We start from the raw sequence: 26142 nt of genomic DNA, 5'->3' as shown, positions 1-26142 counted from the left end.
CACTTGTTATTCTGTACTTTTCATTACTTTATTCGCTTCTCATTGCTGTAGCTGGTAAGGACACGTTTCTATATGAGGATCATGGCTTACATGGGAAAAGGAAGCTTTTAGTCTGGATGACTGTAGAATAAGCCCTGAAAAGTGCCAAAAATGTACTTAGATACAGATAGTCTTAGAAAGCAGAAGATTACTAAAAAGCTGAATGTATTATTTCCTCAAAATAACAAGGTTTTAAAGCTAATCCTCTCATTTTTGGTATGATGACTCTTTATCAGTGATTTGAAATGGTGTATCATGGCCTAGGGTATGTCTGAAGCTAGGAACCATCTCAGGGTCTTCATCTTGTCTTTGGAACTATTTTTGTTTACAAACTCATCTATGAAGCCCTCTATTTTAATGTAATTAGTATCTTTTGCAATAGCTCTGCTGTATGCTTGCATGACACATCAACATAGTGTTGAAGAAAAACCTCTCTGTTGATGTATTTTTCATGAATTTAGTTGAAAAGTTTTTTAGACACTCTAGGGGTGGAATTTGCGTTGAGAGAATCTTTTATTAAATCATAATCTCAAAATTAGCTTTGTACATCTGTCCTAAGTACACCAATAATACTGCTGATTATGGTAAATTTGCAACTGCTATTCTAATGTTACACTGCCAAAACTGATGAAGACAAATGACAGCATAAAAATCGTTTCAGAACAGTTTGTTTTTGCTGTTCTGACTGCATTTGCAGTTTAGCAAAAGTAGTATGGAAATGTTTCATCTACAGTGCAATTATTTAAAATATTTCTTTTCATATAAATCAGGAGAAATAGAACTTATAGCAGTAATAGTTTTCCTAGCTGTAACTCAATTTCATTTATCCACCCAAGCTAAGTATCAGAAGAAAGTCCAGTAGAGCCAGACTTTTGTTGTCTATGGCAGTTTTAAAGACATGGAAAACTAATAATAGAAAATGCTATTTCTGTTGAGTGATGTGTAACATGTATATTATGCCTTTCCTTCCTTGGTTTAAATAGCTCTTTTTGGTTTGAGGTTTTTGAGGAAGAAACCAAATAAGAACGCGTACTTTATTTTAAGGCAGAATGCTGTTGTGGTGTACCACTTTCTGTAAGGCTAAGGATATGCTGTAGTAAAGCTTTTAGAAAGACATCAAAAAGTATTGTGTTATAAAGAGTATTGCTGTTTGTAACCTGGGCAAATTTAATGAACGACTGAATTATCTTAAAAGTGATGAACTGTTGAAGAATTATGATAAAAAGCTTTTTATAAAAACTGACCAAAAGTCAGTATTTGTTTTAGAACTACTTTTCCACACAATTCTCTAGCATTAGTGACATTGTCTGCACTTGCAAAATAACCACTTTTTAATCATAGCCAAGTATATTTATGAGAAAGAATATGGTGAAACTACAAGCTACTCACTGTTTTTTCATTTTGATTTTCCATAATTTAGAAATAGGAGTTGGAATTGTCAGATAGCTTGAGGTTTTTGATCCCTTTAAGGGAAGTCTGAGATTTCAGTTTGATTCAGCAGTAGTTCGGTTTATAGTTCTAGGTGTTGGAACTAGGTTAACTTAATTTTTTAAAATAGTTTCTTGTCTTTTAACACTTATTTAAATATGAGACATGTATGATTGGGTGCATAGATAAATCGTGTTGCATAGCATGAAGAACAAAAAGTAAAAGAGATCAAATTCTAATGAACCTGTTGTCATTGAGCAAGGGTGTATGAAAAGGACAGTCTGTATTTGAATAGCTTGTTGTTGAAGCCTACAATAATAAAAAGCAAGTGTCAATAAGTACAATTTGGTCTAAAACAAGTGAAAAATAAAACCTTCCTTTCAGAGATAACATATTTGGAAATGTTCCCTAAAAATGAATCCTTAATAATTTGTAGTAGTTGGCTCTGTTTCCTCTTAGTCAGGACAAGACCAGTTCTTAGGCTTTATCTTGTTTTCTGACAACCTTTTCAAGCAGGTTAATTGGCAAATCCTGTAGTATTATATATATGAAGTACATGTTCAGCTGTCTCAAAGTTAAGAGCAGCTTTATGTCCAGTCTTACATACTTGCTGGTTTTGTCTAGCCTGAATTTTCTTATATTTGTGTACTTTTTATGTTTATATTCTGGCCATCTTGGTAGGTTTTTCCTCAGCAATTTGCTGTGACTGTATTTTTTGTTTCCTAAATGCTTTTTCATTAAGAAATATTCCTTCAAAAGCCTTGCTTATTTCTGTCAGTATCTATCTTAAATATTACTCGGGCATATTGGTAGCTTTCAGGTAATTTTAGAATGGGTTTATGTGCTTCTAAGTAAGTAGCTTGTGTTTCATACTGTGTCCTACTCAAATGATCAGGATCAGACTACTCATCAGATTTGCAAAGGAAATAGATTTTTCTGCAAGTCAGAGTTGCAGATAACTGGGGCTTCATCAAGAGATAGTCCATAGCTTACATCTACACTAATAAGTTAAACGTGTCAGTGACTTTTTTCTTGCACTGAGGACCACTGGCACAGAACTTCTTGTGTCCACACTAATGAGCTGACTTCTCCAGAGCAGAGTAGTTTTGTATGTTCTGCCTGTTCATAATTGTGTGTGGCCACCTTCTGAACTTTTCCTGGGAATTCTTTGAGATTAGTTGTCGTCACGGGCCAAATATGTGCAAGGAACTTTTTTTTTAACAATTTGATGGATTTTGAAAACTGTTTGATAATACAGATAATAGAATTTCCATGTCCAGGAGTGTGGTCCCTTTCACTTTTTAAGGTATAGATGTGTATTTTAGCATGGGGCATGATCACATCCTGCCAAAGAGAGTAGGAATTTTTCCTTTTTAAGTGCCTTTGGAGGGCACACTAACACTTCCTGTTTGATTCATGGCATGACAGGAGGCTATTGCCGCTCCAGTTCTTGACTGTCCTGTTGAACTGATAATAGTATATCTCTTCAGTTTCCTTCTGGCTTGATGTGTCAGTCAGAGTTGTCAGTGACAGCTGTACATCCACCCTGTATTTCCCACCTGTCTGATGCAGCTCATCAGCAGCCCTGCAGGTGTGCCCAGAAGTCCCAGACCTCTTCCCCATGTGCCTCATCAAATGACTTCTGATCCATTCAGGGTGGGAATGGACACAGAATCAACAATCTTGCCTCATACCTCTTTCCACATTCCACTTCTCCAGCCTGGTCCCATTTCAGGGGCATATGCACCCACTTTATTAGGAGGCATATGATCTTCTCTTCCAGCTTGGGCAAAGGATTTCCTTGGCTGTCTCAAAATGATCAGGCTGCCATCTCATCCTGAGGTTTTTTGCAGCCTGCATATTCTTACATTCAAATTTTGTGTGGTGGCCCTCTTACACATTCTGTCAGTGAATCAAAAAGAAAATATATTCACATCTTGCAAACTGTATTTTTGCATAACTCTTGTGATGTTGTTATCATTTTTAACGGTTGGTTTAGATAATTGTTGGCTTGGGAATTTGCCTTTTGGCTGTCTTTGGCTCCTGAAGTATTTACTGAGGTCCTGGTGACAGCTATGACCCATCTTCATCTTTGTGGTGGTTTTTTTTTTTTTTGGGGGGGGGGGGGGGGGGGATTTTTTTGTTTGTTTGTTTGGTTTTGTTTTTTTAAATAGCATTTAGACCTATCTAATCTCCTGGGTAATCAGGATGATTTGTCATTTCAGGGGTTTCTTGGCTTGAACCTACTATCTGGCAAGTATTGACTCTGTAGTCTTCTGCATTTTGGAACCCAACATCTGTGGATTCCTTGGGAATTCAAAATAAAGTTAGAGGAAGTGGTGTCAAAAACAAAAAAGACAAGTTAGGCTGATTTGGTTAAATCAAGTAGAGAAGCAAATGATGGAACCGAGCAGTTTCGTACATAAAAATGATAAAACCTTCCAAACAAATCACAAGCAGAAACCATCCATATGAAAGGAAAAAGAAGGAAAAAAAAAAAGGAGCTTGAAGATGATGTAGGTAAAGTAAGTCATTGGACATTGAAAACTTAGCGTTCTTTTCTGTTAAACTGAGGCACAAGATAGTGTATGAGTGCTCCTTACAGGAAATTAATTATTGCCTGTAAAATTTGAATATTTGATGAAGCCATAATTAGAATACATTACTACCTGGGTATGTTCTTGCAAAAATAATTAATGTATTGGAAAATAAAATGATGTTTTCCTTAGTTTTATTATCTAATTTAAGTTCCATTATCGTCATGTTTTCTTACAAATGCTAGCCTATGCATAATGGAAGAATACTCGCTACCCAGCATAAACAGAAGGATACCGTGGTCTTTGTTTTTCAAAAACATAACAAGAACAAGGGACTTAATTCATATAATTCTCTCCTATCACAGTTCCTTGTCAAACTGAACTGAAGGTGAGGAGTAACTTCAGATTCATACCTGTACGAGAGTAAGCAGATTCAGGCCCTAAGGGCAAATTTTCAGCTCTGTTGAAATCAGTGACGACATTTTACTTGAGTTTAGTGGAACTGGCTTTCTTCTTAAACATCCATTTTATCTAAGGATGTATGCCTTTAATTGTTTTTTTTTTTTTCCTATTAGCATTGGATATTAAAAAACATTAGAAGACCAATACTTCCTGTGTATTGCACAGGCTTCCTTGTGTTCAGTTCTAAACTAGATTTTAAAGAATTCAAGCAAGTTTGGGTTTTCTCACTAAATAAGCCTGAGCCCTGTCTGCTTTCTTGGAGGAATGATTTTGCATGAACTTCAATAGGATTAGGTTCAGGCTTCATCCTGAATGCAGAAATAAGAAGTTTGCTTCCTTAATATGTAAAAGGCAGGCAATACTCAGTAAAAATCTCTCTCTCTCCCTGTATCTGTGTCATCTTAAAGCTTTGTGACATACAAAACCTGATTATATTCCAACATTTTATGTAAGAATGCTGATTTGATTATCTCCCCCTCTCCAAACAGCAAATGGGAAATCAGTAAGAGCTTTATGTGCATATAGGATGGCAGAGTTTGAACCACCTTGATGAAATCAGTGCATATGAACATTTTGAGTTCAAAATTAGAGGTTAATACCACAAACTGCTCCACACTCAATACCTTTAAAAATCACAAGAATTCCATGTGGTCACAGCAGTCTACATGCATAGAGAGTTTACTGGATTTGTTCCAAATCTTAAGATTTGCTATTTTGTCCATGGATTTGGCTTACAGGCAGACCTTAACTCTTTTATCACTGAAAGGTATATATCTTGTGATCAGACTCCTACATGATAACAGTCCTTAGGTTATTTCTAACAGAAATGTCTGATGGCCTGAAATTAGTAACTATTTTGGTTAAAAGTTAAAGGATAAAGATGGTATCTTTTCATCTTTGTTTTCACTCACCATTCAAAAGAATAGAAATTATTCTGAAACATACTGCAAGGAAATCAGTATAAATTACTGAAAATCAAAGGCATTGTAGGAGTGTTCTCATATCACTACTCATATGGTAGGATTGCATAGTCAAAATATTAAGATGTAATTGACTGCTGCATGACCACTGCTATTATTATTAGCTATGCCGCAGAAAACATTTTAATTCCATTTTCAGCTCCAGATACATGTTAACTACACAGAAGCTCAGTGAGCTTCTGTATTTGAAGGATTGTCTCTAAAAAGATGAAAATATGAAAATTCTCCTTTAAAGACATTATTTAGCTTTTCACAAAAATATTTTTCATTTTCGTTTCTTATAGTATACTCTTAAGACACATAATCATTGGAAGATAATGAGAAAGGAACTATAATGGCAGTTCATAAGATTTTTTAATATATATAATTGTTGGTGTAATAATTGAGATTTAAAGCTTTTAATTAGAATCAAAGTTTAAATAGCAGGAGTTACAATTGTTTAGTTGATAAGTGTGAGACTAAGAGGATTCCAATTATGTTCAAAAAGTAAAAGTTAAGTGTTTTGAATCGGTGGCAGTCTATAGACATGCTGCTGTAACTTCGTAACAGCATGGTAGACTGCTTTATGGAGCTGGTGATTACAAAGATCCACTTTAACCATTTTTTTCTTGCTGGCAGGTGTCCCACTGGCCTGAGGCCAGCGGCTGTGAGTGTATTGCAGCTTGCGGTTTACACCAGAGTGTAGAAAATGCCGACACCAGCTGGCTGCGCATAATTAAGTTGATTGCGGTCTGACTACTTGAACTATGATACAGATATGTGATAAATATACAAAATATAAATTTGATTCTTTGACATATTTTATCTACTTTTTTCTCCTTAACAGATATGATATCTGCACTTATAAAAACAAGCCTTGTGGAACACTGGGTAAGATTATAAAGAGAAATTTCAGCTTGTATTTGCTGTTTGCTTGCTTTATACTCAACTATTGATTTATTGACTGATTAGATCTTTTTAAGTTTATGCTTTCAAAATTTTGCAAGAGTTTTATAAACATGAACAATAAAAGGTAACCTAGGGGGGTTTCGGCTTTGATACATTGCTGGAAATTTAAGTGAGCTGCTGCTGTGTATTTCTTCTCTGGCAGCTGTAGTTCTGATAAAACCTAGCAGATGACTCAAACTTACTTCTAATGGAAGAGAATGTGCTGTTTATTTCCATTTAACCTGTCTCCATGATCTAGTTAAAAAATACAAGTAAAAGACCTCAGGGAAGTTAAAAACCAAACCAAACAAAAACAAAAAAAAAACCTTACAAAACAAAGAGGCTTTGAGGTTTACACTGTTGCTCTGTTGTACACAGGGAGTACAGCTTCAGGTTGTTCCTTTCACAGACAGAGAAAAATACCACAGCGATATAAATTACAGTAACATTGAAACTGCTTAAAACAATGCTTTGACAATGGAGAAGCACCCATAGCAACCTTAGGTGCAGGATGGAGAGCTATGTTCTCTCCATACCCAAATTTGTCACCAAAAGTTATTTACTATAGTATAGTTATTACTGAAAGTTATTACATGAAAGAAACATTATTCAAAGACTAATGTAACATTTATTTATATTTTTTCAATTTGCATCCTTTCATAAGCCTGTTTCTCAGAATTAAAGATACAATTCTAATTCATCTAGTTCAGATTATTAATACTTTTCTCAATCAGAGCTCATAATTATATTTGTATTTGCTTTGTCTTTCCCTGTATTACTGTATGATTTGATAGCCTTAAGTCCTGTTAATTTTTCTGTAAGTCCCGCTGAAGTCATCATGACACTTCTGGCACAGTGATATAGTTTTTGCGGGGAAAGGTACCAGCATTTTGCCTGCTGTAAATATAAACAATATCCACACCATGTTTTAGTAAAAGGCAAATAATGCTGATGAATTTCTAAATGTAAGTGATTTTCTTTGACATGTCTGTGAAGGGGACAAAACTGAAGAGACTGTCTATACTGATGTCATAGAATTGTCTTTGCAAGTGTTAAAAGAAGAAAGTTTGAAAGAGCGTACATTCATGCACGAACTATTTGATGTTTTTACGTGATATTTTTAACACAGATCATTAGTGTACTAGTTCTTACTGTATCAGACTTTGGCATAAAGGCAAATTCTGCTTCACTTGAATCCAGCATAACAGAGGATAGACTTTGGCAAATGTTTTATTAAACAAAAGGCTTGATTTTTTTTTTTTTTTTAAATACAAATCACATATGGTATCAGTTCCAACTCAGTGTTATAGGACCCTTGGCAACACAACCATGACAATTTATTTGCATTATAGGCATTGAATTGGAGAAGAGACAAGGCCCTGTGGCCCTCTTTTGCAATGCATTTAATATGCTTAAGCCCCACTGACCTCCAGTAACTAAAGTTAAGCATATATTTAAGGAGTTTGTGAGCAAAAGTCTCAGAGAGGTCTCAAAAGGTCAAAAGAAACCTGAATCATTGGTATTCTAGGAAGAAACAAAAGTAAAGGATTTCATGTGGCATAGACATCTCTATCCTATTCAAGTTTCCTAAAACAGGGAATCTTTCATGGAAGCTCTCAGAAAAGATAGACTTCAGATGTCTTTGCAGCACATGTGTGGCTCCAGTGAAGGATAACACCTTTTTAAAATCTGAGCCATAGACTGAGTTCTTGACTTGATCTCTGTCACTTTCTGCAAGCATGGTATAGTATTACATTAATCTGGTCCTGTAAGGCACTGAAGCAAGTGCTCACTTACAAGATCTGAAGATAATGACTTTATTGCTCAAATGTGGTGGACTTTGCAGGGGAACATGACAGTTGATATATAAGTATTGCCATGTTGTCTTCAGAATGTCCTACTCAATTATAATAGCATAGGTGAACTGTAATTATCGTATTTTCTACAGGTTGCACACTGCAAAAAATATACAGATTTTTCTCCATGGATAGTCTTTTTTCTTCTGATATTTTATCCTGTCCTCAGTGGGTCTGTCTACACTGATGATTTGTTTATAGCAGTAATACTGTTTCGATGAAAAGTCTACAGACACACTGTCATCTTTTGCCCATGTCAGTCTTATGAGAGTAGTTTTGGTGTCTGCAAACTAGATTGGTTTTGGAGAAAACTAAGCCAGACCACATACTCCCCAAATGCTCCATATGTGCCTATGGGAGATGTTAGGATCTAAATCTCTATATGGGCTGTATTCTCATGATATCCTGTAATATTTTTTTCCCTTTAGAAAGCTTTGAAGCACATGTGTAGTGAATACGTTCAGCCTATGGGATTACACTAGTCCAAAGTAGAGTGTCCAACCCACATGCAAAGATATGTGAGGAGCCTCAGTATCAGTGCTTCACTGTGCTGACCAACTCCTACGGCTCCAAATTACTTGCTAATGTGGACACAGCCGGGAAGCACTTGTCATCTTACTACTTGCTTACTGTTAGTCCAAACAGAATAATCTGAAGTGCCAGCTCATATAAAGAGTATGATTTCTCCCTGCCCCTTTCCCCCGCCCCCCAATCAAAGTCATGCTTTTTCCAGTCATTTTTTTGTTACAGTGTAGTTAACTGAGCAGGTAATTTCCTTAAAGAAAGGATTACTGCTTCTTTCAGATAAGAAACTCTAGGGAGGAACACGTTAAATAAATCCGATGTTCAGAGCTTTCTCTAGTGGCACTAAATTATGACTGCAGTATGTTGTGTGATAATCTGTTGCTGAGGAATGTGTAGGATACGGAAGAGCCATATTCTGTAAATGCCAGTGGCTTTCTCTAAAGAAAATTTTTAAAAACACTTGTAATACAATAAGGTTTTAATTCCAGAAGATGATGGGTGATAAATGGAAGAGACTTCCATGGTTAAATGAATGCTTGTTATTAACATGTCTCCTCTCTCTTCATTGATGCATTCAGTTTTGTTTTTTAAATTTTTTTAACATACCACATGGGGCTTTTCATAGCTAAAAAAGTTGCTTGTATGTTTTTATGAACCCACTAAACTTAAACAGATTTCTTTAGAAAAATAATGTGGATACATTTTGCTTTCTTCAGGCTCAAGAATGTTAAAATAGAAATGCTTTCTTGAATTCCCTCTCCTGGCTCAAGTTACTAGGTGGTCCCAAGTTACCAGAAGTAAAATTTATAAATCTAACCCCTAGTCTAGACATTTTCCAGCACTGACTGCAGTTCAAAAAATATTAATGTCTAGCCGGCAAAGTGAAATTCCCCCCAGTGATTTTGCAAATGACTAGAAAGTTAACCTTTTGCCAACTGCTCCTTCTGTGCATAGAGGTTATTAAAAAGAATCCAGGCATTTATAACTAGGGCTTTTAAGACTGAAACACCTTGGCATGACCCTTTGTGTCTCCTTCTGTTTATTCAGGCTTGGCCTCTGTGGCTGGAATGTGTGAGCCTGAAAGGAGCTGCAGCATTAATGAAGACATTGGCCTAGGTTCAGCTTTTACCATTGCACATGAGATTGGTCACAAGTGAGTGAGTTGAAAATAAGAATACGTTTTAATGTATCACCTTTTTAATATTAGTTTAATAATAGATTCCCCCGCCTCCCCCCATGGCTGTACCATCTCTATTCCGGTGCTCCATGTTTCTGTATATAGTATTCATGAGTGACAGTACATTTTATTTAGTATATATATTACCAAGGGCTTTAAATTTATAACTGAAGACTCATTGTGTACCCTTTGATTTCAGATTCCAGCTAAATCTGTGCTTTTGAGATTTGGCTCACAACCTTTCTACTCTGTTTCATATTTTTAAATATTTGGCTTCGAAAATTCTCCCCCCTTTCCCCTTCCCTCCCCCCCCCCCCCCCCCCCCCCCGTCTACCTTTCTTCATGAAACAAAAGCGGTTAAAAGGTAATTTTTTTGCTTTTTGTTATTTTGTCTTAAATATAATTTGAACTATTTTCATTAAAACATTTATTCTGTTGTCAGTATTCATACACTTTTAGTCATCTTTCACTCAAGCATGAGGTATATAAATCAGTCATAGAGCAGTCATAGCATCACTTGCTATATTTTAAGCATCAGCATATCATTTTAAAGAGCATGATGTTATGAAACTGATAAAATCTGAGTAGAGTTTGGTCTGGAAATATTTCAGGTCTTCCTTCAAAAGACAGCATTGTTAGTACATTGTGATAACTCTAAAAAGTCTAGGCACCTTCTATTATCAAGAGGTTTCCTTTGTTTACATGGGTTGACCAACACTGAGTTATGGATCACATGTTTTTCCAATCATTAGCTGATGCAACTGCTAAAAGTTCCAATGCAGACTGAAATGGAAGCTATCAATCTGCTGATCAAAAAAGGAGTTGGAAGTAAACAGTTATTTCCAGCCCACCTGTCATGCAAGATAATCACTGGGCAAGGATGATCTCATTTATATTATGTATGAAAAAAGCATTGTAGTTGCACTGAAGTAGGTGAATTGTATAAGATCTGAACAAAAATAATTTAAAACACATGTAATTCTCCTCATCTTCATTTCCTTTCTTCTTTCCCTTCACTTGCATGAGTGAACCATTACCCTATCTTGAAAAAGATAGGGTAAAGGAAAATGTATTTCCACTGTTGAGGAAAGAGCTCCTCCAAATCACTCATAGTTCTGAAATTCTTGTTAATAACATCTCTTATAGTAATAGGTGACCTTGCCGTGAATTTGTCACACGTTTAACAAGAAAAACAATCTTCCAATACCACATCTTCATTCTAATCCATATGTCATGCAACTACATATTTTATGCAGGTTATTCCACAGATACATGAAAATAATTTAAATATATGCAGCTATTTTGTCATGCAAAGCTGGCATGATGACAAGAATTGATTTGAAAAGCTTAGACTTTGGTTAGAATCCGAGAAAAACAATGTAGCGATAGCGTATATCCTGTGATCACAGGAATTTTTTAACCATCTGTGTTTTCTACATTCCATATCTTTTGGCTTCTTTATATATAAGGTCTTTTAAAATTCTGAAATCTCAGCTCTTTGAGGCTTTCACCTCATCCTGTATCTGGCATGACATGTCAAATGCTGGTTTGGAAAGAAAGTAGAAATTATATTCCTTTAGCTTTTGTCCAATGCACAGTGATTAAAAAAAGTTGCACTGCAACCTTGGTGTTAAAAATGAACGTGCCATGTAGATACCCCCAGTAAAAGCTGGGAAGAATATGTGGGCAAAAAATCTTCAAGGTTTATAACGTTTTGTGCTATCCATGCATCAGCTCCCGCTCACTCACACTGTGACTGAATGCCTCTACAACTAAATAAAGGATGTTGTTATTTCCTCTCAACTTCCTGCTTCCTAGTAACTACCAGAAGGTACTTGCATATGTGAGTACAATAATCATTTCGGGGAGCCTTGTAAACTTTTTTCTTTGGCTATACTGTGATGATTGCTTTTGTCTTCAGACATACATAGGAAATAGGAAATTGGCTTCATTGTTGAATGAAAAATAGAAGCACTTAAGGGACATGTCTACACTGAATATATAACATAAAACAAAAAAGCACTCAGTTAAATTAGAATGGGAGGATCGCACTTTGAAAGATCATGTTTTTATTAATTAAATAGTTGCCATGGAATACTGAAGTTTTTTTTTTTAAAAGTTGAACTGAGGAATAAAATTCTCTTGTGATTAAAAGAGAATAATGGTAATAGATATATTTTGATAGATTATCCACAGTTTCTCCAAAATTGGATTTGTAAGATTCCCTCATGGAAGTATGGCTCAACTTGTTGTTAATTTCTAGTAGTTTATTAAATTACAGAGTGATGAAAAGTCATTACATCATTCAATCCGACTTTCTGTATATCATAATGTATTAAATTTAACTCATTTAACCTTGTATTGATCCAAATAACTTGCATTTTGTTGAAGAATATTATCCAGAAAAGCACTTAGTCTTGAAGACTTAGAGACTGAGCATGCGAGTGCGATTATTATGGTCAGTCATACTTTCTGTTAAGTATTTATAAATACATTTTTAAATACTTTTTTGGCTTCTGTTCCTTACCACTTGCAGTTTTTATATGTGTATAACCCAGGTCTGGTGCAGACAAGCTTCGTGCAGTTGAGACTCATAACCAGCTGTTTTTATTGAAGACGACCGTATGCTGTGATTAACTCTGTGTTTCTTTCTCGAGGGCATAAAGAATGGTGTTAGACTAACAGTTTTATGGTTGTTTCTTCCTATGCACGGTTCTGAGGACAGCCTTGTATTACTCTTAATACTTCTGTGAATCAGATAAAATTCAGAGTGGGCCCTTTAGCCTTCATAATAGTGTCTCTAGAAATCTGATTTGTGATTTACTGAATGTTTAGTTTCCTACCATTATATATTTCACACCAAAGAAATGCTTAGGATTTCTGGTAAGCAAAAATCACAACCAGTGATTTCTCATGGCAGGAGTGCGAATTGAATGTGTATACCATGCATTGTCAAGCAAAGTTTGATTTTTTTTTTTTTTTTCTTCTTAGTGACGAAAGGAACTATTTGCAGTCTTGAATATACTTAGACAAGTTGTAAGATTTAAGATCCAGTCCCATTTTCTGTTTCCCTACCAGCTGAGTTAGGTGGCTTTCCGCTATATGCTTTTTAGTTTGGATACTTTCTAAAATGCCTAGCTTGCCCCATGCATGCTGTACAGGATGCTTACTTGAACTGATAAGGAATTCCAGGTTCCATTGAAAGGGGTATATCCCTAAAAGAAAGGCATTGTGCCATTCATGGTTGCAGTCCTATGGAGTTAGCTGAGATCCGGAAACTACATAACAAAGTGAAAAAGAACAAATAAAAGCTGGGGGGGGGACACGACACGGGGGGACGGGGGGGAAGGACATGTCAAAACATGAGGATAGTGGACTAGGCTTAGAACAGGGAGCTGCCCATAAAACTTGGAGTAAGAAAAGAATTTACTAATGACAGACAGCTATTGAGGGCTGTACGGAAGGAGCAGGGAGAAAAGGCTGGTAGTTAAAGTGATTTCTGAAAAGTCAGAATTGTCTTGACTTATACAAGATGTAATGAATTGAAATTCAGAGGAGTTTGGTGGTCATATCTTGAAGAAAAAAAGGTGTAAGAAATATTAAGATAGTTTATAGTCTAATGGAGTAAATTGGCTTCAAGATGAATAACAATATTTTCAAGCATGTATTTAGTTCTGAATTAGTTCATACAGTTAAAATGTGCCTGCAATTCTAGCACTTCTTTTAAAGTCTTTTTTTTTAGTCTCCATGCCAGGTAGAAAAATAGCATAAATACCCCTCCTCTCATATGAGAAAGTTGGAGTGCTGGAGTACAAATTTCTGAATCTAGGAAATCCTAGAGGTACTTTCAGAAGCTTGTTGTCTTTTCCTCGTTCTTCAGTGATCAGTGAGCTTCATGTTTGATCAGTCAAACCTCAGCTGCGTTACAGGACCTGAGTTTGAGTGAGGTGTTTTCTAGAAGAAATGCATGTCAAGGAATGTATGTGATGTACAACTAGAAGGAAAATACTCCAGTCTGAGGTAACAGGGACACATATACCAAACTTCAAAATAGCTTTCAAAAGTAGTTGAAACACAACTAGGATGAATTGTACTAACACCACCTCCCGTCAGGTCTCCCAGATCTCCAGTTGATGCTGTCATTATTGTTTTATCTGTGATGGTGATGTCTTCCACCTTCAGCTATAGCAGGGCTGACAGACCGTTTCAAATCTACAGAGTATGAACACCTCAACACCAGCGAGAACAAGTTAAAACTTGTCCCTGCTAGATGCCTAGGGTCCTGCTAGATGCCTAGGATTGACTGAGAACGATGCCTTAAATTTTTAGGGTCCGTTTAAGTAACTTTTTTTAGTTCAAAAGAAAAAAGGCAAAACAAAATGCGTCCAGGACAAGCCACGTAAGACCATACATAATTGTATTCTTGCTCTCTCCCCTGCCCTGACCCCCTCGTCCCCTGCCCCAGTCTTTTTTGTTAAAGGAACACTGGTTTATGTCTCCCTTTGTAATATTGCAGGTATAAAAGCACACAACTTCTATAAAAAAGTCTTCACTGGGATTTCAATTTTAATGATGTTTTGTGCATAGAAGATGAAATGTCATAAACATAAGGCTAGAAAAACAATCCTGGTTTCTGTGACATATTCATATTTACAATATGAAAAAGGCTTGTGTCTAAATATCTGTGAAATATTATTTGAAGTTTAGAATTTACAATACTAAAGTAATTTGTCTAACATTTAAAGCATTCTAATCAAGAAAAAGGAATGTAATAACACTTCACAGGTCTTAACAAATGTGTAAGAAGAATAAATGGGGGTGAAGAGGAAGGTTATCATAACCTCCAGGGCACCATGAATTTCCAAAGGAAATCTGAGCTCAGAAGTTTGCTTCCTGATTAGAGCCAATACTTTCCTCTTTGGCCTACAGTGTAGAGACCTGATGCGTTCATACTCTGTGTAGCACACAAACCTTACTTGATGTTACTCTTGTGGCATAAAAGCTGGATAGCTATGGCAGTGTAGACCAGGAGGAGAAGTTTGTGCTCTACTTTTTCTAATATTCGTGTAGAAGTCTGTCATTTCCCCATAAGAAGGTTCAGGTTTCTGAAGACACTGGATTTTTTTAGTAAATTAGAATTTGCTGTGCTTTTAAGAGCTTCATATGTTATTTAATGCTAAATTATGCTAATATATAAAAATTGTATTTGATGGGGTGTTTGATCATCAGCCACAACTCAGAGAAGAACGACGCTTAGGAAGTAAATGGGAAAAATGTTATGATAAAAGTATGCTAAAATTGTGTTCAATTTAATGGCAGGTATGCTTGTTATAAAGCTACCATTATTCAATTACTTTGTTTCCCAAGTTTTCAGGGAAGTAATATGTTTCACCAAAGTCAAAGTTTTAAATTCTGCATTACTTCAGAATAAAGGATTAGGGATACTCCAAACCATATAATGATATCCAAGTGCGGGAAATTAGCAGTTATGATTAAAATTCAGATTAAGACATGGAAATAGAAAGTGAAGTAACTGATTAACCTTGATTCCTCCCTTGAGGGGAACAATGCAATATCAGGTAGTTTCAATAAATGCTATCAGTGTTTGTGATCCTAAACTGAACTGATTTTTCAAGACCATATGTTTTTATTCTTTTTTCTTTTATTTGTAATGTCATTTAAGGATGAGTTGCAATTTGCATGCTGTTATGAAGCTATAACCAATACTTGTATAACATTGGCTAGAAATATATGGAGGGCTGCATAGAAAGAGGAGAACTTTCTCTTATGACATGGTATGGGGGATATGGTTAAAAAAGTAAAGCAAAAGTGCTGACCTTCTATTACTATAAAACCATAAAATATGAAGATTGTACCTTCTCCAAAGTTTACCATAACATCATATCAATTGACAAATATTTCACTGCTAGTAGACATGAGAGTAATTAAGAAAATTACCATGTATGTCCACACAGGAATTGTGCATTGTTACATGTAGTTCGTAGCTCTGATATTGGGGGGGGGGGGGGGGGGGGGAGGGAGGGAATCTTTTATTCTTTAATAGTAGATTATGTTCACATTCATGCACTTTTTGTTGAGAAAAATAATGCTGAAACATGCTAGTTTTCCCTTTCTTCCCTGCTTGTGCATGTTGCCTAATGTCACTAAGAAAAGGCAATTTAAAGCTCTGGTAACATTTACAGATATGGGGAAGCTGACAATTTTCTATTTTTTTTTTCAGTGTAGGCTGTAAATAGACATTCTAAGCTATATGAAAGACATATATAGATTTAAATGACACCTTTTTAATAATTATGAGAATAAGTACAACATACTACAAAAATAAGTTAATAAAAAGTTTATGAAAAAGTTGGTATCTAGTAAAATAAACTGGCAGTTTTTACAAGCAAATTATAATTCACCCTTTAGGTCTTATATCTGATACAAGAATACTTGTTCAAGCATGCCTTCCATCTTATCACTGTAGTAGAGATTTACTGTTGGAAATTTTTAAAGTATTTTTCAGTGGTGCACTTTATGACCCTTCCCTGCCCTTTGGTTCATTCTCCATAAATGTTGTGAGAGCAGTGTGTCTAACTAACATGCTGAGGCACTGGAGGAAGTTCTAGCAATGTACCTGGGTCAGGATACTTAGCCTGAAAATGACCCATTTCACTCCTAGTGTGTATGTTTATTTTGTCTCTCCTAGTGCAAATAATTAGTATAATAAAACTTCTTAAGGTTAAAGTTTCTTTTCTCTCTTGGAAAGAAAGGTTTCTTTTTCCTAAAGAGTTACATGTAGTTATGCAGCTGTAAATCAGCCTCAGATAATGGACAAGAAAATCAAGTGCTTAATTTTACAATATTTCTCTTGTTTGTTTTCCTGTAACTTTGTTGCCTCACCGGACTCAAGATTCTCAGTCTCTGGTATGCTTCTTCCTTACACTGTTAAACAAGAGGCAGAGCAAAGAAGGAGCCACTGTTTTAAAATAATTAGGTCAAATTCATATAACTCATGAGTCAGTAAGTGACTAAGAAATGAACATACCCTGTTGTATTTAGAGAAAGGAAAAATTACCGTTCTCTGCAGTTCTGAACGCTCCAAACCCTACGAAAGCTAGGAAATGGTTTGATATGCAGATCATTAGTACTACAGTTGGAAAGCAGAGATAATGGATTGTTGATGAGAAAAAGCCGTTCACTTGAGTAGCACATTTCAGATGACTTCAGTGCTATAAAAGTACATGGTATACAAAATAAACCTCAGTGAACAGTACTGAGGAGCATTCAGATTGTTTTGGATCTGTCTTCTCTGAATCTTAAGTGTTTGGATAATAAATCAGTATGGAAGCATCCTGACTGTCCCACAAAAGTAACTGCTGTCATTTCAGATATATGAGCAATAAATGTTTTGGCAACCATAGCCATCACAGTTTAGAACCACCCAACAAATCAGTAACCTCATCTTAAATACAAATGAAATTGTAGGGACCTGCAGTATTGTTCCTTCACAAGATAAAGGAAGGGCAGACGAGAAGTTTACATTCCCATTCTTCCCTCTGCTTATGCTCCAGGGTTTCTGGTTATCTATTGCTGTTTTATTCAGTGCAGCTGAGACTAGTTACCTCCCTTGTGATTTTTGCCATCAGATCTTAAGTTGGATGTGTATTACAAATAATTCCCTCAGATAATTATTTCAGATATAAGGAAAACCAGATTGCCAAGGAAAAAAGAATCTGTTCCATCACATGTTACTAAATGAAACAGACATAGAGCACTAGTCAGATGTGCTGCTGCCTTAGTATTTTTTAAGAAGTACACAAACTATAGAGAAATTGCAGGAGAGTTTCAATTATGATTTTAAAGTTCTTAGTGTTGCTGCTTTGCACAGTTCTTAAATGTAATGTAGGTGCTCTCTTGGGAAAAGAGGAGCCATAGTGCTTGGAAAAAAAAAAGAGCTGCGGCGTTAAACATCTTTCCTTGTGATGGCAGGTGGAAAGGTAACTTCATAGAAGAAGTCCTGTGTCACCTCAGAAGACCTTTCACTCTCTCCTCGCTCATCTGGCTGTTCTTTTAAAGACAGAATTATACTGGTAGTTTTAGACAGGCTCTTTAAGGCAGTGAAAGAAATACAGTCTGCATCTGTTTAGTGAGTTTGAAAAAGGTAAGTAAATTATAACAGTGGCTCCACGAAGAGTATTTTATGTTCCTTCCTTTCTTCCCTGCCTTCCTACCCCAATCTTTGCAAACATCCTTTTGTAGAAGATGTAGCTTTAATGTAATGATGGCCAAATATAACCAACATGTTCTGATGGAAATAAAACTGGTACTTTGGACAGAAATGTGTTTTCATCTGCAGTCCTGGCCATAGGATTGCAAATTACTGGGCTGTAATGGCATGCTGCCACTACCATCTTTGGAAATAGATGACAGTAATTTCAAAATCCCTTTCCAAGCATCAGAAAAAATTACCTGCACCTAATGATCAGTTTCCTCCTAAATTCAGAAGCAGGGGCAAGTCAAAGAGCCTTCTTGAAAGGGAATAGATGATTTAGGTGAATGAATATTTATGAAAAATAAGAATACCATCAGCCCATGAAAAGACACTGAATTCCTGTGTGCATCAAGAATCGCAGCTTCCATTCACAGATGTGCTTTTTATCAGGTATACCACTGCCACCATCAGCAACATCATCTTTTTCACAAGGAGAGCTGGTGAAGGAAAGCTATTAAACTACAAAGTGTGTTCTTTTTTTAATAGGTTCAAAAGATACAAATTTCATTTCTCAGACAGTTGAAGTCTGTATTTTCTTTGACAAATGGAATACACTAACTAGGCATAAGCTGCATGTCAGATATAGTCAGCATAATCCAATTCAACTCTTTCCCACATACCCAAATGCCCATTTCTATAAAGGAGTCACTGATAGAGTTTATTAAAAACTAAGGTTTTTAATAATATGAAAGAAATTATTAAAAACTTTTCTATTTTAAGAAATTGTACAGAGGCAATTCAAAAGGAAATGTTTCTATTTGAAGTACCCCTAATTCTAGGAAATGATGGCAGTTGAGAACTAGGTCAGTAAAGTAAATTTTTAATTGTAAAATTCTGGTTCAGTTTGCTGCATTGGACATCTAAGTTCTTCCCTCCCAAAATATGTATCGATACTGAAGACCATTCATAATAAACAACACTGGTCTGAAAGTTTCATTATAGTACATACATTGCTCAGAAGACTTGTTTTTAAAGCTGTATTTTTTATATGCGAGGGGTATTCTTCATTTGACGATATAATAATCTAAGGTGTCAGTCAGACCTTTCCCATGTATAATACAGCATATGGCCTTCTGCATTTACGAGATATCATACACTGAGCTAGATACATGCAGACATTGCTATAGACTACGTATTCCGTAGGGAGACATCCCATAGGCAAGGAAGTGATGCTTTTTTGATGAAGTCCTTCCCCAGCCTGTAGGAAACATCCATCATTCACTGATGTTCCTTTTCTTATATCTATGCAATTAGTGGGGTTTGGGAGGAATGGTTAGCTATACCTTGTGGTTGTAGGTTGTTACGATCAGCTGAAGAGGTGAAACAGTACCCAGTATATTGAAGCTCAGAGTAACACGAAGGTCTTGTATTTCTATATTGCATTATGGAGCAATATGTTCAGATTAATATAACAGCACTATCACTGTTTCTAGTAAAGCAAGTGGCATGAACCGGTATGAAGTGGTATTGTCAGTAGATAAATGGCCAGCCTCTAATCTACCACCATTTGTATCTTCTGGCAGTCAGTCCTAAAAGTTTCTAAAAAATCAAAATGGAGGGCCTGAACACATTTGTGTTCCTGAATGATGAGTAAGAAATCAGGGAGTCAGTCTTTTTAGCGTATGTAATAGAGAAGACTCCAAAGACTAACCTCTTTGTATGATATACCAAGAAGTGCCAGTTTCGCTGCTCTGGGTGTGCAGAAGCTCAGTTTTGGCATTCCCTTTAACTACTTCTTTGTCTTGTGGTCGGGAAGGCTCCTATGTGTCTTTGTCTGTCCCTCTGATTTCATAAGCCTTGTGCCATGTTTGGGAAGAAGCAATGAATTCAACTGCAGGTTAATACTTAAAGGAATAAGTTCCCCCACCCCCCACCCCCCGCCCCGGTGATTGAATGGAAATTAATCAAAGGCAGACTGAGAAAATCGAGTTTTAGAAAAGTGTATATACTATTAAGAAATATTCTGTTCAGGTGCTTCATTTATGTCAGGCCAGTCAGGTATATGTTGTTGATTGTTTAGGAATAACAGCAGTAATTTAACTAACGATAGTCTGTAATGAAAGTCTGTTCAAATAGATGCTCTATGAATTTACTTCTAGTTTTAATTCGATGGTTATGTTGATGTTTGATAGCTCCAAGGATGTATTTCAGTAGCGCAGGATTTCTAAGACATAATGATTCTTTTGCCATATTTCTTTTTCCAGAGTCATATCATCTTTGTTGAAAGTTAATTAATTTGTTGCCTGGAAATCTCTGTTGGCCAAGGGCCACCCAGAGGTTTCTTACTATATTTTCTGCTGATTTTTAGTCGTCTTCATTCCGACGTCCCATGACAAAGCAGAGCTCTAATAGAAGGGCTCCAAGTCACTCTGTGAGTGGATACAGAGCAGGAGTGTGCGTACAGCATGGCCCTGGGAATTGCAAAACCCATGTTCTGCTTGAATTATCATTGGCTGCTGTGTGCCTATACTGTACTGTTACAGCAACATCACCTATTCTCTGTTTGTCCTTGTTTACTAATCCGAGTGTCAGTGCCATAATGTATATTCCTTATCCAGGTACAAGACCAAATAAGGACTGAGTGCTCTGTATTTATCTTGCAAGAATATTGTTAAATTTTCCTTAAAAGCTTTAGAAAATAAGTAAAATGCTTTCAAAAGTCTGGGGGAGAAAAGAAAGTTACGTAATTGTGCAGTATCCTGAGATCTGAATAAACTAAACAAATTGACTGATTCTGATTCTCTACTTAAGAGTTCTCCTCTACCAAGTGTGTTCTTTTAGGTCCAACTTGATTTCTGTGAAGGTGACATTAAGTTTTAAGATATGTCTGATGCTGTAGAAGAGTAATGGGCTGTTTCTCTCCTCCTCTTTTGGGCAGTTTTGGTATGAATCATGATGGAATTGGAAATTCCTGTGGGACAAAAGGTCATGAAGCAGCAAAGCTAATGGCAGCTCATATTACAGCAAACACCAACCCTTTCTCTTGGTCAGCCTGCAGTCGGGATTACATCACCAGTTTCTTAGAGTAAGTAATCTCTCAAGAAAAATCATGAGTTTTCAAAAAATTGACACCTTTCAGGATAAATAGTAGGGATACAGTGACCTGTTCTGATGGTTTACATTTTTAGAATGAAAAGATAGAAATATAGCAAGTCACTTAAGATTTTTATTTTGTAGAGCTTTTTACTTTTTCTATGTAATGGCAAAAGCTTCTTCTGCTCCATTCCCCACCTTACAGTTCTCATTTTTAAAATATTCAAAACATTTTGAAGTGCTGATCGTATCTCATTACTTCATTAATCTGAGGGTGAGAAATAGAGAAGGGTGGAATTTGGGTGAGAATATAAAGATTATAGGAGAGGGTGGCATAGATGTTTATATTAATACCTTAAAATTCTGCTAACTTACACTTCTGTGGTGATTTTTATCCAGAAGTAGATTGCTACCTGAAATTTTACTTCTGTATGAAAAAATTTAAACAGTCAGAATATGTTAGTCTCAAAAATGTGCTCATATCAATGTATACATTGGTATATATGATGCATAATGAAGCCTTTGTATGTGTTTTAAATTGTGGAAGACAAACACAGAACTGTGAGTTCACTGAGAACAGATTAATAATAGGATTTTTTAAAATGGTGTAAGACGGGCTTTATGGGGGCAAATGGCAGTTGGTTGGTAGTTTCAGTGTCATCAGTGCATGATACTTTAAGAAATAAAGGTTGTTCAATAATTCAGACACTTACTGTATTTTATGAGGTGGACTTAAACCAGTCAAGTGGTCTAACCATGAGATACTAAGAACAAAATGAGCTTCTCCTCTTCTTTCAGGGATCTAACCTCAGAATAAGGTGCTGTATTCTGAATCTTACCTGAAGGGACCCATCCAGACCAATAAATTTTCTTTAGGCTTGTTCCAATGTAGCTTCCCACACAATGTGGTGGATCACTGAATTGGTCTAAAGAGGTGTTTAAGCTCCCTATGGAGTCAGTGGGCAGAGACAGACGTTTCATGTTGGTGCTGTTCAGAGGAAGAAAACTTTCTTCAGTTCCTGTATCACGTTAAGGCATTTTGCATCACCCCACTGAACTGTGCACACACCCAATTTTATGTACTGGAGTGTTTAAGATGAGTGTCTAAACCACAGCACACTAAGTCATCCTCACATATGCGTGTGATATAGGTTTCTCACAATATAAATTGATTTTCTCAGGAGAGATATATATGTATTCATTTGACACTACCAGTGTAAAAAAAAATACACAGGGTAGTTTCGTTTTATCATTACCAATCATGTCTCTTAATTCAAACACTGTTCCAGTTAATAGTCTTTCTAGTATGTCATGCAGCCTAGTTTTAACTATGCCGAAGAATATCGTTTTCGCATCTCTTCTGAAAGATTATTTCACAGTTTAGTAGTTCTGACTGTAAGCTTATAGTTCAGGTATTGTCTTGTAGAATTTGGGGTTTGTTTCTTCCTGTTACAGTTCTGCTATTCTCTGTCTAATTTACTTCTATTTGTTGCTCTCCTATGAACTCCATTTTGATCCCATAATTGTCCTGACAATAAGTTTTATATTGATGAAGACATAATTCAACAGATAGTTAAGAAGTCATTTCTTATTCATGGGTTTTGAGAAAGAAACATGGTAAAATTCTACGGCTTGTGCTATGCTGCAAATGTAACAGAGCTGAATATTTGTTCATAACGTTCCTGCGCAGTTTTAAATTTCAGCCTGAAAAAACGTTCTTGTTTCTTTACTTGATATGTATGCAGTGATCTTTCAAATTTTTACTGCCAGTTAAAAACATGTTTAGCTTGTGCCTCCTCTACTTTATGGATTTTATTTATTTTATTATTTACTGTTAGCATCTCCATTATTCTTTTCCATTCCCTAGGTTTGATTCACTGTTAAGTTTCATTTTTATGTCTGTGGGATGCCAGTGAAACTGTACTTATATTAGCATAAAGCCAGAATAGTACTCTGGTGAATCTGTTCCCATAGTTCTAATCTCTTCAGGTTTTTTGAGCTACTTCTCTATCATTGCCAATGCTTGCAACTCTACTCAAATTACTACCATCTGTGAATTTCATAAAAAAAATCATTACTGAAGATACTAAGTGATATTTGAACTAGAGTAAAAAGAAAAATCTACACCTAGCGGCTTCAATAATAAATTATCTTTTATAATATTTTAGCTGTGTTTTTGTAACGTGGAATGTAGATGTTATTTTTTGTCAAAGCCACCTTGGATAAACATTATTTTACGCGTTGCAATTATGAATAGATTTTCCAATTGTATAGGATACTGTGTTAAATAACGTACTAAGAGCCAAAGACAACTTCTCCTTCATCTACTAATTTTGCAATCTCTTTTTAAAAATGTCAGAGTTCTCAAACATGATCTGTTCATTATAAATCTATGCTTATTGTTTGTGGTTCTAATATCCTATAAATGAACTGATACATTTTTTCTTAAAATAGTTGTTTTATTATTTCATAAAGTACGATAGTCTGTAAAACTGTAGGCTTTTTTCTCCAGTTTCTAGTTTTCTCCCCAGCTTTTCATGTCATCCCCTCAATGATGGCAGGAAGGTACACAGGTACCTGCAAGACAGCTGTCAAAAGCCTAGATCACTTCTTTTTACCCATTCACACCTTTCCTTAAGGCAGAACAGCTTTAAGAGCAGATACTATTCTGTCGCAGGTAATGATCAGTGAGCAAGAAGCAAAGAAAAATAGCGGGTTTCATTTGTTAGCAATTCCCTGACTGCTCCTATAAGAGCAGAGCAGTCTGCATCCAGACAGGAAAAATGATCCTGTTTTTCTCTAATACTTCTTCATAACTTAGCAACAGATGAGGAAAATGCGGATTTAGACCTTTAGTGGCAAAGCCTCAAGATGTTGTTATCTGTGTCTCCAGATGTTTATTCCAGATAGATTAGACTCTGCCCCCTTTCTTTCCGTTTTTCCTCAAGAATGGAAAAACAGCTGGGACAGGACCCAGTAGACTACAAACGAGGAAGACAAGTGGTTTTTTCTGTGCTGAATGAGTATGGCTAGTTTAAGATTCGTTTAGCTATGTCTAACAAGGAAGATAGAACACGATGGGGTGAAATGCTCAAGCAGAAACCTGAGGCCACGAGTCTGAATGACATACTACAACACCTTTTACATTTTGTCGGCTTGGATCTGGATACAAGTTTGGACAGGGCTGTCATGGCACCAAGGTAATGCAGCTGGAATGAATTTTGCTAGAAGCTCTTTATGTGTTCACAGTATTATATGGTAAGGTAGATTAATGTGGATTTACTAGTTTACCAGCTTGGGTCACCACTTGCTACAGCAGTTTTGCACTGTGTGACATTTTGTAGTGTAGATACCACACTGTCCTTTATCATCAGGCAGAAGCATTTTGAAACAGAAGTCATCCTGGTGACACTCAAAGTAGAGCCTCACCTTCATCCTTCTCTTCCTCAAGACTTTCTTAAAGCTACACCCAGAAACAAATTTTCCAGACTGAGGCTACTGAGGAATAGCCTTTAAGTATCACTTGGAAAGTATCAGTTCAGTCAGGCAGTAGTTGGGAAAGCAATTTATTTTGCGGGATGGCTGGATAGAGAATGAATATGGCTCAAAGTATGACAATAAGACAAAGCAAAGCTATGTGTTGCTAATAGATCTATTAAAACTCTCAAGAAGATTGGCCAGCCAGCACAGGCTCTGAAATGGCCAAAGAAAATATTTTTTTTCTGGGGAAAACATTCCTTCTAGCACATAATAGCTGTTGTCTGTCAAGCTTTATGTTAGAGTGAAAGATTGACTGAATTCAGTTTATCAACTGAATTGTTCATAAGTGCTTTACAAGGGCTTTAAATTTCACTAACCTTTTATGGAATTAAATGCAGAAATACTTACTGAGAATTGAAGGGTTGGAGAGCAGTGTCAGAGAACAGAGATTCCTGTGGGAGGAGTAGAAACCCTTAATACCTGTTTATAGGAGAAATGAACTAAGCCCAAAAATACTGTTTGTGACTGAAACCCAATTAATATAAATTTCATTCTACTCAGCGTGTTGTGTGTGTATATATATATATATATAAAATATATATATTAACACACAAATTTCATTATATCCAGTGTATATTTATAGTGTGCCTATAGAGCCATGCAGATATCTAGACGTAAAGAAGAGAACTTTCTGCTTAGAATTCTTTATTCAGTTACTTTTATGTTTTGTAATAACAAAATCTGGATCATTCTGTAATCATAGTTCGTTAATCTTGTCAGTATCAGACAGGAGAAGGTGTTAGAAGAAGCCAGATGGCCAACTCTGTCTTTCAAAGGCAGAATTGTCTTTTGAAGATGAATGGAGAAGAACCAAGTCTTTAAACTATTTGAATAAGTAAGAACTATCACAGGAAATTCTTGGAGAGTCTCTAGGATTGCAATACGGCAGGATTTAGATCTGAGACTACACCTTTCTAACTCTGGAAAGGAGCCAAAACTACCTTGGTCCAAGCAAGCCCATGCAGACAATATAAAAATCATCCAATTTTTGGGCCCAGACATCATCTACCCAAGAATCTTGGACATACAAGTGGATATGCAAGAGAAATATAAGATAAGTCTATATATGCCTCATATGCTATCTATGGCAGATTGGCCAGTCCCCTGGTACTCCAGAAATCTAAATTAACTTTTAAAAAAAGTACAAGCCAAGACTACTTTTGAAAGATAAGGTCACATCAATCATATCAAAATTTCACATCTCTCTCTAGAAATCAATGGAGAAAATTTACATTCAGTATTATCTGTTGACCTACACTTTGGATTATAATTTGCTTCTTTGTTCTTTAAGGTTTACTAGGATTTTTTTTTTTTTTTAGCTAACAGGTAATTTAATAAAAGGTGTATGTCCCCAATTACTGTA

The 26142-nt window shown here is 36.0% G+C and overlaps 1 protein-coding gene across 11 annotated transcripts in view; it reads left to right on the top strand.

Annotated features, from left to right (window-relative positions):
• ADAMTS6 (ADAM metallopeptidase with thrombospondin type 1 motif 6) overlaps positions 1–26142 on the top strand; it is a 157683-nt gene that overhangs the window by 51423 nt on the left and 80118 nt on the right. For all 11 annotated transcript variants that reach the window (XM_075526679.1, XM_075526678.1, XM_075526673.1 and 8 more), the window contains 3 exons: positions 6273–6316; positions 9802–9907; positions 21085–21231. In XM_075526679.1, coding sequence (XP_075382794.1) covers positions 6273–6316; positions 9802–9907; positions 21085–21231 — 297 coding nt within the window. The remainder of the gene's footprint in view (positions 1–6272; positions 6317–9801; positions 9908–21084; positions 21232–26142) is intronic.

The sequence above is a fragment of the Mycteria americana genome, chromosome Z (genome assembly GCF_035582795.1).
Source record: "Mycteria americana isolate JAX WOST 10 ecotype Jacksonville Zoo and Gardens chromosome Z, USCA_MyAme_1.0, whole genome shotgun sequence".
Lineage (NCBI taxonomy): Eukaryota > Metazoa > Chordata > Aves > Ciconiiformes > Ciconiidae > Mycteria > Mycteria americana.
Note: the sequence above shows the minus strand (reverse complement) of the source record. Positions and strands in the feature narration are given on the sequence as shown.